The 16,902-nt window shown below is 39.1% G+C and overlaps 2 protein-coding genes across 6 annotated transcripts in view; one reads left to right on the top strand and one right to left on the bottom strand.

Annotated features, from left to right (window-relative positions):
- Positions 1–14,948, bottom strand: part of QRSL1 (glutaminyl-tRNA amidotransferase subunit QRSL1) — a 32,135-nt gene extending 17,187 nt beyond the window's left edge. The window contains exons 1-5 of one of the 3 annotated variants that reach the window (XM_058734851.1): positions 14,811–14,948; positions 6,396–6,555; positions 5,976–6,074; positions 4,860–4,956; positions 1,711–1,887 (exon numbers count right to left, since the gene is read on the bottom strand). In XM_058734851.1, the coding sequence (XP_058590834.1) occupies positions 1,711–1,887; positions 4,860–4,956; positions 5,976–6,074; positions 6,396–6,555; positions 14,811–14,834 (557 nt within the window). In that variant the 5' untranslated portion in view covers positions 14,835–14,948. The remainder of the gene's footprint in view (positions 1–1,710; positions 1,888–4,859; positions 4,957–5,975; positions 6,075–6,395; positions 6,556–14,810) is intronic. The other 2 variants (XM_058734852.1, XM_058734853.1) reach the window with 2 other exon arrangements.
- RTN4IP1 (reticulon 4 interacting protein 1) overlaps positions 1–16,902 on the top strand; it is a 152,320-nt gene that overhangs the window by 88,640 nt on the left and 46,778 nt on the right. The window contains exon 1 of one of the 3 annotated variants that reach the window (XM_058734856.1): positions 15,035–15,052. The exons of 1 other annotated variant lie outside the window; for it this stretch is intronic. Coding sequence is in view for 1 of the 2 variants with exons in the window: in XM_058734854.1 (XP_058590837.1) it covers positions 15,459–15,735 (277 nt within the window). In the remaining variant the exon portion in view is untranslated. One more of the 3 variants, XM_058734854.1, reaches the window with a different exon arrangement.

Raw genomic sequence — 16,902 nt, 5'->3', positions numbered from 1 at the left:
GCAACTTGTTTTGCACTTAACAGTGTATCTTTGATATCTTTCCATGACACTCTAGCTTATTCCTTTTAGTGGCTGTGTAATACACCAAGAACTTTCCTGTTTTTAAAACTATTATAAAAGAAGCAAATCAAAAGGGGGAAAAACAAAGCAGAACACTTGATAGTTTGGGACCCATTCAGTCTGGAGTTACTTTGGGTCTGTGCTTCTGCTGAATATACCCAGAAAAAAGCTTTGAGCTGCACAAGACTACTAGGCCCTTGAGCTCTACAGAAAATGCAGATGAGATTGTCTTTCTTAACAAGTCCATATGAGCTACAAAATCAGGCTGTTGCTTTAACAATTTCTAAAAGGACACGTTTTCTTATTAGGATTCACTGACGGCGGTGTAAAAGTAAAACCTACATTTCCATAGGAATTATGTGTCAAAATGCCATCTTCTCAGAGCACATTCAGAAAGATGAACATTAAGTAGGGTGATGAAGATAGAAAAAAAAAGCACCTAATCTTCCAGTCCTAACTTGTCAGAACTCTCATTAATATTAATGCAGTGCTCTAAAATTCCACAGAGATAAAATGAAATGGTTTTACTTGTAAATAAGATTTCAGAGAAACTAAAAACAAAACAAAACAAAACAAAAAAACCCTGAAGACTCTAAATCTCCATAGCTCTAAAAAAATATAAATAATTTACTGGTTGCAATATCTGTGAAAGAGCTTCATTTCAGTGGATAATTAAGGAGAAATAAAATACACATAGTACTACTAAAGAAACACATTCCATTTTATACTGAAACAGATAAATAACAGTGAAATCTATTTAGTCTTCTTTAGGTGGTTAAAAAATGCTTTACAAATGAGACTTAAAACATAGAGCATGATGGGTGGATTCTTCCCAAATACAAACTATGACAGTTGAACAAATCAGCTCCTAACAAACTTGAAAAAAACTTTACTCAGTGGTGCACATTTTTAGTGGTAGATTTATGAAAACACTATTTTAAATATCCTATTGATACATATTAGGAGCATTCCCCCCCCCCCCCTTTTTTAAACAAAAGCCAGATTTAGCTGAAGGATAAACCATAATTAACAGCTCAGCACCACTCAGCCAAAGCCACAGTATATTAGTCCCTAAATATTTGTACAATCAGTGAGCAGACACCCAAATAAATTATTTTAGAAGTGAAATTTAATTACACTAACTGGTTTATTCTGCAAGATCCATAAAAGCAAGTTTTTTTGTTTTTTTTTTCAACGTTTTTTTTTTATTTATTTTTGGGACAGAGAGAGACAGAGCATGAACAGGGGAGGGTCAGAGAGAGGGAGACACAGAATCTGAAGCAGGCTCCAGGCTCTGAGCTGTCAGCACAGAGCCCGATGCGGGGCTAGAACTCACAGACCGTGAGATCATGACCTGAGCCGAAGTTGGCCGCTTAACTGACTGAGCCACCCAGGCGCCCCATAGAGGAAGAGTTTAAATACTTAAAATTCAAGTTATATGTATAAAATACGTGTTAAGTATACTGTACAGTTGAACGCATTTATGAGATATAATCTTGATATATCGATCATAAATAAGTCGAGCATAAATAAGTCACTAAAAAGAAATGAAAACGGCACGGTATGAACTACTCTGTTGTTGGACTGTAAGTATGGTTTATGACTGTGTTTTGATGGGCTCTACAATACAGACAGAAAAAAGCATCTTACGCGAAACACGTGAAGGCTGATACTGCCGCCGCACTCCCACCCGAGCTTCCTCCAGTTATAAGCCAATTCGAATCCTCATTCTCACCATGGGACTTCTGCTTCCTCTTTTCTCTATATTGTTTCGAGTAACTCCAGGGGTTTTTAACTGGGCCAAATACACCATCTGTGCTTCCAGATCTGAGATGAAGTGAAGCAAGATATCTTAATGAAACTTTGGTTCTTTATATTAAGATTTCACCTCCTGATCATATTATTTACTTCTAACACTGTATAATCCACTGGAACTTGAATTGGAAAAGGCAAGAAGCCTGCTTAGATGTAGCTTTCATTAATTAGATGGTTGAGGAGGTGGACGATGGGAAGTAAGAGCGTGTGGGAGAGAGAAAACTAGTCTGTTAAGAAGATTTTTATCCCAGTTGATTATCCAATTCAGCTTATGATGATTTCCCTTGTAAATCCAGGTGTTCCAGGTGAAGAAGGTCACAAACATTCAAAGAGTTAAACAGGAAGTCCTCTGAAGGATTCCCTCTATAACCAGACGTGTTAAGACAAGCATAGTTGAAAATTAATAACTTATTTAAAAAGTTTTGAAATAATTTCAATCTTACAGGCAAACTGCAAAAATAGAAATTATATGAAAATAACTTTATACCCTTTACCCAGCTTCACTTATTGTTAAAAAGCCACCCAATTTGATTTGTGTGATTGACACACGTTGTGTGTAACATGTACAAATCATTTCTTCCCCCACAAACCACATAAGGGTAAATTATATATATCATGGCCCTTTACTCCTAAATATTTTAGTTATGTATTCAGTATGCATTTCCTAACACTAGGGGTGTTCCCTTATGCGGTCACAGTAGCCAATCTCAGTAAATTTAACATCCACACAGTGCTTTTTATCTAACGTACTGTATGTAATCCAGTTTGGTCAGCTGATCCAGTAATGTCCTCTGCAGCATTTCCCCCTCCTAGTAAGGGATGGAGTCTAACATCAGGTACTGCATTTAGGTATCATTGTCTCATTAGCCTCTTTTTGTACTTTTTAAATCATTTGCTAGCCAATGGGCATGGAGTTATTTCTAGTTTTTGGCAATGATGAATAAAGCCACAATAAATATTGTACTGAAAGACCCTGGCCATTGCTTTCATGTCAATATACCTCTTCATCTCTTGACTAAATAGCAGGACTGAGATTGTTGGATCCTATGCTGTTTAACTTTAGGAGAAACTGCCAGACTATTTTCCAAAATGGCTATACCATTTTGCATTTCCTACCAGGATTGCATGAGAAACCCAATTGCGCTGCATCCTCGTCAGCACTTGATATTGTCATTTTTAAACCATTCTAAAAGATGTATGTATCTCCTTGTGGTTTTAATTTGCATTTCCTTAATGACTAACCATGTTCAGTATTGTTTTCATGTGTTTATTGCCAACTATATATCTGGTTTGATGAAATGTCTGCTTACATATTTTTACCCCCCCCCTTTTATTTTTATTATTTTTTTTTTTCAACATTTTTTATTTATTTTTTGGGACAGAGAGAGACAGAGCATGAACGGGGGAGGGGCAGAGAGAGAGGGAGACACAGAATCGGAAACAGGCTCCAGGCTCCGAGCCATCAGCCCAGAGCCTGACGCGGGGCTCAAACTCACGGACCGCGAGATCGTGACCTGGCTGAAGTCGGACGCTTAACCGACTGCGCCACCCAGGCGCCCCACCCCCCCCCCCCCCTTTTAAATTGGGTTGTTTTCTGATTTTTGAGTTGGGAAAGCTTCTGTTTATACTGGATACCAGTTCTTTCTCAGATATATGTTTTGCAAATATTTTCTCCCAGGCTGTGGCTTATTTTTTCATGTGTTAACAGTGTGTTTCAAAGTATAGAAGTTCCTAATTTTAGAGAAGTACAGTCTATCAGTTTTTTATTTTATGGATTGTATTTATGTGTCCCATCTAAGAAATTTTTGCCTAACTCATGGTCACAAAGATTTTTCTCCTGCATTTTCTTCTATAAGGTTTAGGTTTTACTTTCTTTAGGCTCTTTTAATCTGGAATATTTTCACAGCATTTCTTTGTCTTTTATGATATTCATATTTTTATAGAATGTTTCTCATTTCAGACTTATCTTCTGATTCCCTGTGATTAGTTTCAGGTTTAACATTCTCAGCTGGAATACTACATAGGTGATGGTGTGTTCTTTTCAGGGAATCACATCTAGAGGTACAATGATGTCCACTTACTCTCACTGACGATGTTCATTTTGATCAGCTGTTCAAGGCAATGTCCTAATGACCTATGTTCAAGTTTACTCCCATGGATTAATTCATTCAATATATATTTACTGAGTGCCAAGAGATAACACCGTAAATAAGAGAGTCAAAGACTCTGCGTCTATGAAACAATGCTTTGGTGAAACACTGAATGTTTTCACTCCAAAATCAGGAACAAAGAAAGGATATCTGCTCTTATCACTTCTACTCAGTATTGTACTGAAGTCTTAACCAACACAAAAAAGAGAAATAAGAAGAAATAAAACTGTCTGTATTTGCAGATGACATGATCATCTACATAAAATATACCAAAGAATCTACAAAGATCAACTAGAACTAATAAGAGAACTTAGCAAGGCAGTGGGATACAAGCTCAATACAGAGAAATCAGTTATATTTCTATATACTAACAATAAACAATTAGAAATGGAAAAAATACCATTTTTCTATAGCATTAAAAAAATGAAATACTTGGGAATGAAACAAACACATTATGTACAAGATTTATATGCAGAAAATCATAAAAACACTGCTGAGAAAAATTAAAAATCTAATAAAGGGATAGAAATAAAGTGTTCAAGGATCAGAAGACACATATTAAGATGTCAATTCTCCCCATCTGACCTGGAAATTCAACACAATCATGATCAAAATCCAATTAAGCTTTACAGAAATCAGCAAACTGATTCTAAAACTTATATGGAAATGCAAAGCACCTAGCATATGTAAAATGATTTTGAAAAAGTTAAAGGACTCTTATTACCTAATTTCAAGGTTTACTATAAAGCTATAGTATCAAGATAATGTGATATGAAAGTAAACCGAGACAAAGATGAAAGAAATACAAGAGAAGAAAATTTCAATTTTACTTACCCCATTGCAAACTCATCTAAATTAGTTTTTCCCATCAGGACAGCTCCCTGATCCAACAACCTCTGAACTACTGTAGCATTATAAGGTGGTACATAACCTGAAAAAAATCAGTTATTTTTGTTGTAGGAGAAAAAAACATGAACATGTAAATCACATGCAAGAAACAAGATTTTAAATTGCAACTAAGCTGTCCATATTGACATGTGTTAATTATTTCTAATTTGAGTTGTAGGTGGTACTTTCTTCCCGAGGTTAGTTAATTTTAATTTTTCTACTGCTAATTTCTACATTTTCCAAAGACAGTCGGCATATTCACTATTTTTATCGTCTAAAAACATAGACTATAACAGTTCGTACTACTAAATACTGAATAATAGAGATGTACCCAATTCATCTGAAACTAACAGCACATCATTATTTTGCTCATTGTACTTGAAATGCTACATCACACAGTAATTTTCATCTATTTCCAGTTGCACATAGATCTCTATTCTCATTTAAATTTCATCTAGTGTGTATTCCAGAACAATTAACAATAATATAGCTCTTAGAGGAACCTGTGGCATATTCCCCAGAGACTTTCTTTTAGGGTATAACACTGTGAATAAGCTTTTTCTAGTTCTTTTTCTTTCTAGGATCCCCAAATCTTGATAAACATGTTTCCTTTTGACCTACTAAACTGTAAAGAACAAAATTAACCATCACTATATGCAGATAAGTATAGTGACATAAAAGATGGAAGACTCAGGAAACACAAAACAACTAGACAATAGGTGCTAATCCTCACAGAGAGGGGTAATGACAGGCCCTTATTCCCATATTATCAATGAGTGGGAGTCAGAGGTCACTTAGTGTGTATTTGGTGGTCAGTTATTGAGTCTTCCTAAGTGGGATTTCTAAAATTTCCTAAATAGGATACATCCAATAAGCTGGTCTACCTCTAAGGAATAGTTGTGCATTCTGAAAGAGCCGATAGTAAAAATACACCAGCATAAGTATTTCTTTTGCAGATATAACTGGTCTCAGAATACCTTGGTGCTTTAGTATCTTACCTTTTATTTAAACTGAAAAACTAGTTTTATAAAACTACTAATGCTCTGGTCAATTAAACTTTACCTTTCAGCATGTTTGATGCACATGTTGTCTCAATGCCTGATGTGCTAAAGTTGTCTTTTACTGCAACAGGAATTCCATCTAAAGCCCCGAGGGAGTGACCTGCATCAAAAAGCCAAAAGAACAGGAGCTATACATCGAGTTCAGGATATAAAGACACATTAATACTAGTTATTATGGTAACTATTAGTTTTTGGTAAAGATACTTCTTCATACATCAAGTTTATGTTAGAAACTATTCCAGTTGGGCATTATAAAGCATCACATATCCATTAGCCTTATTTTTATTATACCTCATGGCGAGTTCTTTAAATAAGGGTATGTTTTATGTTAAAAGCCTCGCTTGCCAAATGGAGACTGCTACATCCAATTAAATTGTTTCTCTAGGGATATACCAATTAAGTATAATTCACAGTAATTTACCTTTCTTGTATCTTTTCTCTGATTCTTCAGCTTGCTTTAAGGCCACCTCTTCTGATATAGTAATGTAAGCATTTAGAAACTTGGTCTTCTTGATAAGGGAGAGACATTTTTGACAGAGCTCTACTGGAGTAATTTGGCCTTGTTTCAGCGCTGCAGAAACCTATAATGTATACAATTCAAAAACCCTTTACCGAGCCTGCAGAAGTTTCAAGTATTACACTGAGTAGGCAGATAGAATGGGGAAGTATACAATTTTGAAGTGAAGCTTGGATTCAAAACCAAGAGAACGCTATACCTAGGTGGTGTACTGAATGAGGGTAACACATTGGTTAGCTTGGGTATGGGTTGGGGGACACGACGTTCATTGCCCTAGCGGAGGGCTGTTTCTAAGTCAGATCTGTACCAACAAGAGCAGTGGTTTAGGTAAGCCATCCTGTCTAGTAGCAGTGGAGGCCTGGGATGGGTGGAGCATGGGTTAGGGTAGATCGTGCAGAGAGTAGTTTAGCTGCAACACACACAACCCAGAGTGAAAAAAAAAGAAAGAAAGAAAGAAACTGACTGGACAAGGCCTTGCAGGGGCTTATGGCTCTAGGTAAGATCTTTATAACTATTGTAGAATTCAAGTCAGAGCTACTACAAATGGAGAGAATGTTTATAAAATATGGGTTCAAAAGCAAACTGAGAGGAAACTTCTCTGAAATCCTGGCTGGGGTGCATTAGGAAGGCTAGTAAAAGAAGTGTTAAAATAAACTGCATTACAAATGAGCAGAACCTAGATGTTTACAGTAAAGCCTGAAGTGATGACTATTTAATACTTCCTGTAGGAAGTAGTAAGTACTTACTAATTAGATAAAAGGAATGAATTATAAGTCAAAGAAGACACCGCAGCTTTGGAGATTATATGAAAAGAGTTGGGATGGGAGCTCAGAGAGAAGGAAGATGGGCAAAGGAGTAATATTTACTATTAACCAAGAGCCAGACATAGGTGCTTTACATGCATTATTACTTCACTTAACCCTATAACAACCACATAAATTATGTATTATTAACCTCATTTCACAAATGAAGACTGAAGCTCAGAGAGGTTAGTGATTTGTCCAAAGCCACATAGTAGTATAGGGGAGAAGTAACTTCATAATACAAGCTCCTTCACCATCTCTCTCTACATGACTGCAAGCTTAGTTTGTCTTCCAAGTTGACTGTATTTTCAGGTGTCCTACATCCATCAAGCAACAGGAGTTTGCGTTTGAGGGGAAAATCTGCAAATCATCTGCTCTCATCTGTTGAATAAATCATCAAAGCAGCGGTATTCTTAGGGCTGAGCTTAAGATTAGAAACACAGTGGGAACAGGCCACTGAGAGGACCCCTAAGGCAGATGCACAAGAGGAGGAAAGCACTGCCGACAGGTGGCTGAGGCAGTGACTCAGGGAGGGGCAGGGGCAGGTGGGCCAAATTGTAAGAATGACAAAAATTGTCTCACTGTCTTTCCTTCTTTGCCTCCCCTCAAGTCTCCTAATGCCTACTATCCTCAGATGCTCTGTGACTTGCCAACTGGTACAAGAATACAAGAGAAACCCGTTTCGGTTGTGGTTACAAGGGCAAGAAATGAGATTGTCTAGGAGCACTCATTTGAAATGCTGCTGATCTTCATTAGGACCATTTTTAGGAAATCCAGATTTGAGAAAATGAAAAAGAGAATTGGAGAAGAGAAATGAAAACAAAGATGCTAATTAACTAGAATGACCTGAGCATAAGGAGTGTGAAAATATAAACAGTGCAGCTTCCCTGGGACAAAACTGAAGGTGTCATATCTGAATATGAGATAAAATCGACCATAAAAGTTTTTGTTAAAAAAACCAAATTTGTTTTCCCTGGCACTTCTTTTCTCTAATAGAAAATAGGTGTTTCCTTGAGGCCACTGCTTCTCCTGCAGCTTTCTCAAGAGATGACTGTTTTATTAATTTTTTTCTTAAAAAAATTTTTTTTTAATGTTTATTTTTGATAGATCGCGAGCAGGGGAGGGGCAGAGAGAGAGGGAGACACAGAATCCGAAGCAGGCTCCAGGCTCCCGAGCTGTCAGGACAGAGCCCAACGTGGGGCTCGAACTCATGGACTGCTGGCTCATGATGTGAGCTGAAGTCAGATGCTCAACCCACTGAGCCACCCAGGTGCCCCAAGAGATGACTGTTTTAGCTTCTACCTACCGTGGACCAGAGTCCAGAGGGGGAGGGGAGAGTGTGCAGGCAAGTATCCTCCTCATTCTTCAATGCCTTCCTCTTCCCTCTTCCCTCAAAAATCCCAGCTCATCTGAAGTACAGGACTTGGAGGAGTTTATATCACTCTTCCTGGGGTGTGAACCTACTGTCTGCCTGGTACCCCTTTTCATTCATCAAAGATTTTAGCACTTAGCTCCCTTTAGTCTACTTTACAGTGGCTCCTGTTGTTATTCTTGTTGACTTCAGGCTTCAAGAAATGTACACTGAAACCCGGTCTCCCAGTTCAACCTCATTTCTGGCAAACTCTTCCTTCACCTCGCTCAGGTCATCAACTCGTCCCAGACGACGTCATTACCAAGATATGTATAACCTCCAAAACCTCAATTCTAGTTATCCTCCAACTCCTGTCCGCCCAGCTCATTTGCCCAACCATCCACACGGTCAGCCAAAAAACGGGGACCTCAGTCCTACAGCTGCAAAGAAATCGAGTCTGCCAACAACCAATGAGGTTGAAGGAGGACCCTGAGCTTCAGATGAAACCACAGTCCTGGCCCACCCCTTGATTTCAGCCTTGTGAGACTCTTGTGAGCAGAGAACCCAGCTACTCCATTCCTGGACTCCTGACCCACAAAACTGTGAGATGATAATAAGATTATTTGAACCCAAAAAGTTTATACTAATTTGTTAGGCAGCAAGAAAAAACAATACACCTTCTTAGAAAAAATAAGAGATCTTCTATCACTCTTCTTAGAAACTAGGGGGAGAGAGAATTCTAAATACATATAATTTAGCAAATTTGTCCCTGTAACAAAATTAATGTTAACAATAGCACTTAGTGCTAGGCATCATCCTAGATGCTTTATAGATGCTTTATATTTCTTTCTTTCTTTTTTTTTTTAAGGTTTATTTTTTTAGGGGCACCTGGGAGGCTCAGTCAGTTAAGCATCCAACTCAATTTCAGCTCAGGTCATGACCTCATGGTTTGGGAGATTGAACACTATGAGTGCGGAGATTCTGCTCGGGATTCTCTCTCTCTCTCTCTCTCTCTCTCTCTCTCTCTCTGCCCCTCCCTCGGTCGTGCTTGCCCCTTTTTCTGTCTCAAATAAATAAACATTAAAAAATATTTACTTTTTAAATTTAAATTTAATTTTTTAATGTTTTTGAGAAAGAGAAAGAGAGAGAGACAGCACGCGAGCAGGGGAGGGGCAGGGAGAGAGGGAGAAACAGATTCTGAAGCAGGCTCCAGGCTCTGAGCTATCAGCACAGAGCCTGACGCAGGGCTCAAACTCAGAAACTGTGGGATCATGACTGGAGCTGAAGTCAGATGCTTAACTGACTGAGCCACCCAGGTGCCCCAGTTTTAAGTTAATTTTAATTCCAGTATAGTTAACACAGCGTTATATTAGTTCAGGTGTAAAATATAATGACTCAACAATTCCATACATCAGCGGGTGCTCATCACAGCAAGAGCATCACCTATTTCCCACATCCTCCCACCCACCAATGATTTATATTTCATTTAATCTTTATATCCACTCTGAGGGGCTGATATTATTGCCTCCATTTTACAGATAAAAAACTAAAGTTCCTGCCTGAGGTCACAAAGCTGGAAAGTAGAGCGGGGATTCAACCAAGGCCTGCTGTTGTTTCCAAAGCCCACACTCTGGACCACTATACTACTAACTTTACAGACAGCATCAGAAGCTCACTTAGAAAAAGAACTGTCTTTCAAAAATAATTGTCTTAATAAATGCTGAAGGTATAGGAGAGTCCTTGAGGCCGGAGTGTCCAGTTGACTGGTACCCATCAATACATTCCATTCATGTTTTTGTCTCCAATGTTCCAAGAAATTGTATCAAGATCACTAGCAACCTCCACATTCCTAAATCCAGCAGTCACTGCTCAGTCCTAATCGTATACAGTATTTCTCAGCAGCATTCAACTGAAGAGAGCACTCTCTTCTTGAAGCTTTTTCACTTGTGTTTCAGGACACCAAGACTTGGTTTCCCTCTTGCCTTACCTACCATTCTTTCACATCTCTTCTGCTGGCTCTGCTTCCTATTGCTGACCTCTAAATGTTGGAAAGTTTTAGGCCTTCTTCTACTTTTGTGCTCAGCTCCCTGGGTGTTCTTACCTGTCTACATACTTTAATTATCTTCTATACTCTGGCCAATTTATATCGTCATACCTAGCTGCTTTCCTGATCTCCAAAGCTCCTATATCCGCCTGCTTAACCAACATCTCCACTTGCATATCCAGCAGGCATCTCCAAATTAACATGCCCAGAAGTCTTGATAACTTTCTCCTTCCAAATATGCTTCCTAAGAGTCTTTTCTGTATGGGGGTCCTCAAAAAACTAAAAACAGAAGTACCATATGATCCAGCAATTCCACTTCTGGGTATTTATCCAAAGAAACGAAAACACTAATTTGAAAAGATATATGCACCCTTATGTTCATTGAACATTATGCACAATAGCCAAAATATGGAAGCAACCAAGGTGTCCATTGATGGATGAATGGATAAAGGAGATGTGGTGTGTGTGTATGTGTATATACACACACACACGCATATATGTGTGTGTGTATATATATATGTATATATATATACATATATATATACATATATATATATACACACTTCAATTAATATATACCTAATATATGGTTACCTAATAGTCCATTATATATATTCCACACCTAAGTGAAATCCTACGGTATTTGTCTTTCTATTGTCACAAATGGTAAGATAAAAAGAACAAAATCTTGCCATTTGTGACAACAGAGAAAGACAAATACCGTATGACTTCACTTATATGTGCAATCTAAAAAACAAAACTTGTAGATGCAGAGAAGAGACTGATGGGATGCCAGGAGGGAGGGGTTAGGGGATGGGCAAAATGGGAGAAAGGGGTCAAGAGGTAAACTTCCAGTCATAAAATAAATGTCATAGGGATATAATGTACAGCATGGTGACTATAGTCAACAATATTGTACTGCATATTATGTAACTTTATATGATGACAGGGAAAAACTAGACTTATTGTGATCAATTTGCAGTGTATACAAATACCAAATTATGTTGTACACCTGCAACAAATATAACGTGATATGTCAACTATACCTCAAAAAAAAAGTGGGAAAAAATCTTTCCCATTTTTTTTTTAATGTTTATTTATTTTTGAGAGGGAGACAGAGCATGAGGGGAGGAGGGGCAAAAAGAGAGGGAGACAGAATCTGAAGCAGGTTCCAGACTCTGAGCTGTCAGCACAGAGCCTGACACAGGGCTCAAACTCATCAACTGCAAAATCATGACCTGAGCCAAAGTTGGACGCTTAACTGACTGAGCCACCCAGGCGCCAAGTCTTTCCGATCTTGCTGTTAACATCTTCCCAACTGCCCAGGCCAAAACTTTAAGCATCCTCCTTCATTCTTCTCTTTCCCTCAAACTCTGTATCCAATCCATCAGCAACTAACTTAAAGAAAAACACCCGTTTCACATTACCTCTACAGCCACCTCATCTGTGCTGCCATTATCTCTTGCCAGTGCAACAGCCTTCTAACTGGTCTTTCTGCTTCCTCACTTGCTTTCTTGTAGACCATATCTTTAGGAATAGCCTTTAGGAGCTTTTCCTTACCATGGCCTAAGAAGTTGTCCATGATCTGGCTCCTACTTATCTCTCTAACCTCATCTCCCACTATTCTCCTCTTCATTCACATTTCTCCAGGCACACTGGCCTTCTTGCAATTCCTGAACATGTCAAGCTTGCTCTTGCTGCAGACTCTTTGCACTTACTGTTCCATCTGGCTGGAGTACTATTCCTCCAGACCCTCCCAGGGCTCACCCTTCATATCCTTCAGGTCTCTTTAAAATATACCCAGGCAGCCAGAGAAACCTTTCCTAACCACTCCAAGCCATCTGGCTCCACCCCCACCCCTACTACTTCTCACACTGTAGCCTGCTTAATCTTTCTTCATATTACTTACACTGAGATTATATTATTTACTTAAAAAAATAGAAACTTATTTAATGCCTGTTTCCCCATAAAAATGCAGGCTTCATGAGTGCAGGAACTTCTGTTTGCCTTCAATGCTAATCCCCAACGACTGGAACACAGAGGTGTTCACTAAATGTTAATTGAATGAATAACTGAGTTGTTTAAAATTTGGAATCTGTTTTCCCATAGAACAATTAAGGGTTCTTAGGCAGACCCCCAAGAAGCCTCTTGAATATATAATTAATAACTTTAGGATTAGTAATATTAGCCTGGTGTCTGGCTCCTAGAAACAGTGGGATCATGCCACAAAGGGGGAAGGTAAAAGTGAGACTCCTCTTTCCTGAATGTACCTGCATAAAACTTACAAATAGTTTTATCTCCTGTTTGGCATGTTACCTCCTTTGAGTGCCTCCTCTCAGGGCTCCTGTTACTCTAAGCCTTACGTAGGTCCCCAACATTGCCTCAAAACTCTATTATAGTTCCCAGCTCCTCCCCCGAATTTCCTCCCCAGCAAATTTTCCCTTTCTTCAATTGATTATAGCAACTATGTGAGGGAGAGAAATTTTATTGAACTATTGTAATTCACAACAATGGGTGAATAAATCATTCGACCCTCCCAGGCGTCTTTACATATTTAAAAGAGAATGTGTACTAAATTAATTAATTTCTAATTGGTAGAATTTGGGACATCAGTACAATGATGTAGAAAAAACATGGAGTGGACAGAAGATACTTTTGGGGGTGGGAAAATAACTACCAAATAATGTTTTGTTTTTATAATTTTATTTTTTTTAATTTTTAAATGTTTATTTATTTTTGAGAGGGGGGGAGGGGCAGAGAGAGGGAGACAAAGGATCCAAAGCAGGCTCTGCACTGAGAGTGGAAGCCCTATGCGAGGCTTGAACTCTTAAGCTGCAGGATCACGACCTGAGCCAAAGTCAGATGCTTAACTGATTAAGCCACGAAGGCGCCTCTGTACAGAAATATATAGTAGAGACCACGTGTAATATAAGATGGTAAAACACTAATGCACTTTGGGTAAGGGCTATTTATTATTTAATGCCTGTCATTTTTGTTATTGTAATTTACAGCTTTCTAAAAGGCTACCATATGGACAGATAAAAAGATTTCCCAGGTGAAAATACAACAGGAAAATGGAAGGCAGGGTAGGTCCTAAACCCCTACGTATTAGCAGATTCACCTGGAGACCTGGTTAAACCATATACTCTGGGCCGCAAATCACAGAGCTCCCAAAGTGGGACACAGCTGTGGTTCTAACAAGAGCCTAACAGGATTCTTATATGAGTGGGCCTGCAGACAGTTCCCAAGTTTGAGAGATACTGGGCCAGAAAGCAAGGAGATCTGAAGTCTTAACAGCAGAGAGGAAGCAAAGAAAACAGATTCCAGAGGTAAATTCAAAACAGAATTAACAAGGCTTAGTGATTTATTGGATATGACAGATGAGGAAGAATGTTAAGGGCAACTGGGATAACAGCTGTGCCATTAAAAAGAGAATATTAAGAATTCAGAAATCAGGTTTTGATTTGTTTTTTAAGGTGGAGGTTGAGAAGAAGTGGTCCTATTACAATGATGAAGTCAACTTTCCTTAAAGTAAGTTGAGGTTGTTATGGGGCATTTTGAAGAGATGTCCAGAAGGCATTTACAAACATAGCCTAGAGTATAAAACTGAGCTCCAGGAAATGGAAGACACGGGTAAGAGAAATCATTGCTATCTTACTGATAGTTGAAGCCTAAAGAATCTATCAAGGAAGTGGGGGCGGGGGGGGGGGGACTAAAAATTACTCGTTTGTATTTTGCAAAGTACAGATTTCACGGGCTTCTTAAGCGATAACTGCATTAGATGAGTGTAGGGAACCGAAGAGGGACTAAAGTGGACCAGCAAAGCCCATCCACTAGGGGCCTGACCCAAGCTTTTAGCAAACATGTAGTTGAAAGAAGGCAGGGTACACTTCCACCGCACCGTTCCGTGCTGCGTAAGCCTCCCCTGCTGAGGTCGTAACTCCAGAACGGGTATAGAGAGTACAGCTGAATGGCCCAAAGGTCGGAAGCCCCCACCCAGTTCCAGGAAAGGAGACGGCCGAGGCTGACCAAGATGCGTGGTCAGACCCCGGGGCTCCTTGTCCACGGATTCCGCGAATCTTTTTGACCTCCCTGGGCCCTCAACAGCCAGTTCCACTCACTTCTTGGAGGGTCCGGCCCAGCATGGTCCTCGTGCCCAGCCTGCCACCACAGGGACAAGGTGACAAGGAGGAATAAAAAAGGTCAACACCCGCGCCGGTATTACATGGGCGCAGCCATCTTTGGCCGTCACTGACCGTTTCAACATCGAGTACTTAGATTGGTCGAATTGCAGCCCGGGGAAATTATCTTTGCACGTGATTGGTTGGCGTCGCAAAGCAACTCCTGCTGCGAAGGAGAGAGGGTCGTAAGGAGACTCGGGGCTAGGGTCGCGGAGGGAGTCGGGGAGTCTCAGGTTCTTGGTAGCGTGTGGTAATTGAGCGGGGTTTGCTTGTCCTGCCGGGGGCTTCCGGGACAGGGCTGGCTTCTAGGGGTTTTGTATTTGTTTTTCAAAGGGGAGAAGGTGTAAGGAGGGAAGAGAATGACAGAATACTGACTGGAACGCTAATTGGAGATTTTCAAATGGGAAGAGCAGAATAATTCCATATTCTTCCTTCAGTTGCTCCATTAGGCAGGCTGACTTCTATTTTTAATTCTCAACTTTGAAATCAGCCAGTGTATTTGGCAGATATTGACCTAATTTAGGGGTTAGAGTTTGAGCCAATTTAAATGCATTTTACTTAGGGCCCACAATACAACCACTGTTTACGATGGAACTTCTGCTGAAAACCTGTGTACTTAGAAGAAATGCATGTACTGCGGTTTGTTTCTGGAGAAGCCATGCTGTACAAAAGCCTTCAGTTAAAAAGATTAGTACTACCTCTCCAAGGAGCACCGTCATGCCCGCTTGGGTGATAGATAAATACGGAAAGAACGAGGTGCTTCGATTTACTCAGAACATGATGATACCTGTCATACACTATCCAAATGAAGTTATTATCAAAGTTCACGCCGCGAGTGTAAATCCTATAGATGTTAATATGAGAAGTAAGTTTTCGGAAGACATTCCACCTTCCCTTTTTCTTTCTTTTTTTTTTTCTTCAGAATTTCATCAGGGGTCAGTTTTAAAACATGTTATTTGACTACAGCTCTTTGGTTAACACAAAGGAATTATTTGGGTTTTTGACAGTATCTCAGCACATATTATTTCTCAGGTTTTTGAAATTGCAGTGTTCATGGTGTACTTCAGTCTTCTACAAAATATAAGCAAATATATGTTTGAAATTTTTCCATGCCTCTTTACAGTGAGGATTGGGATTTGAGCTAATTTGGGGTCCACAGCTAACTTTTTGGTATATCATTCGGGGAACTTTGTGTATTCTGAGGGCCACTGTGGGTTTTGGAGGTATGATTACGTTTTCACATCAGTTCAAAATTTGCATTTTTATAATAATTCTCTGCTCTCTCACTATTCTTGTCTGTCTTTATTGGTCCAGTGGACAAAACAGAACAGGTTGCCAGGATTTGGACACAGTACTTAATTTCTGCTGTTGGATTTTTGCTCTCGCCCTTTAAAATACCCTTTCCTGTATGCTTCATCCTAAATGGGAATGTTACCATCTTAATTTCAGCTGAGGCATATTGCCAAAGTTTGGAAAGCACTATATTCCTTAAAATTATGTACGCTTTGCAATTATTATAGTGCCAAAAAGATTGATTACCCTTTGTGAATTTAACTTTTGGAAAATAATGACAAAAATATTGCTTGCGGGAACTCCTCCATGTCTTCTGAAAACATAAAAATCTCTTGAGATGATTAGTTAACCTCCATGTTCTAAATAAGCTGCCATATGCAGTTTATTTTAACCGTGAGTCTGTGTTTTGAAGGCCTTGTGTGCAACATAGATTGCCTCATAACAGTTACTGTATGGGAACTGTGCGTGATTAGTTCAATTTCTTGGTTCATAGAAACCAATTACAAAGTCAGCATTAATGATAGAATGAATCATTTTGTGGAATTTATAGAGAAATATGAAAGTGTTGAGACTGACATATTTTCATTTCTTCCTCCTATTTTCCAGGAGCTGTGTGATAGATTAGGATGGCCATTCTCAAGCTTTTTGGTCTTGAGATCTCTTTAGCCTGTTAATAATTAAAATGGGCTTTTGTTTATGTGAGTTATAGCTGTCAGTATTTACCTTATTAGAAATTAGA

This window comes from Neofelis nebulosa, chromosome 6, assembly GCF_028018385.1.
Source record: "Neofelis nebulosa isolate mNeoNeb1 chromosome 6, mNeoNeb1.pri, whole genome shotgun sequence".
NCBI lineage: Eukaryota > Metazoa > Chordata > Mammalia > Carnivora > Felidae > Neofelis > Neofelis nebulosa.
The sequence above is the reverse complement of the archived record's forward strand: the minus strand, read 5'-3'. Positions and strand labels throughout refer to the sequence as shown.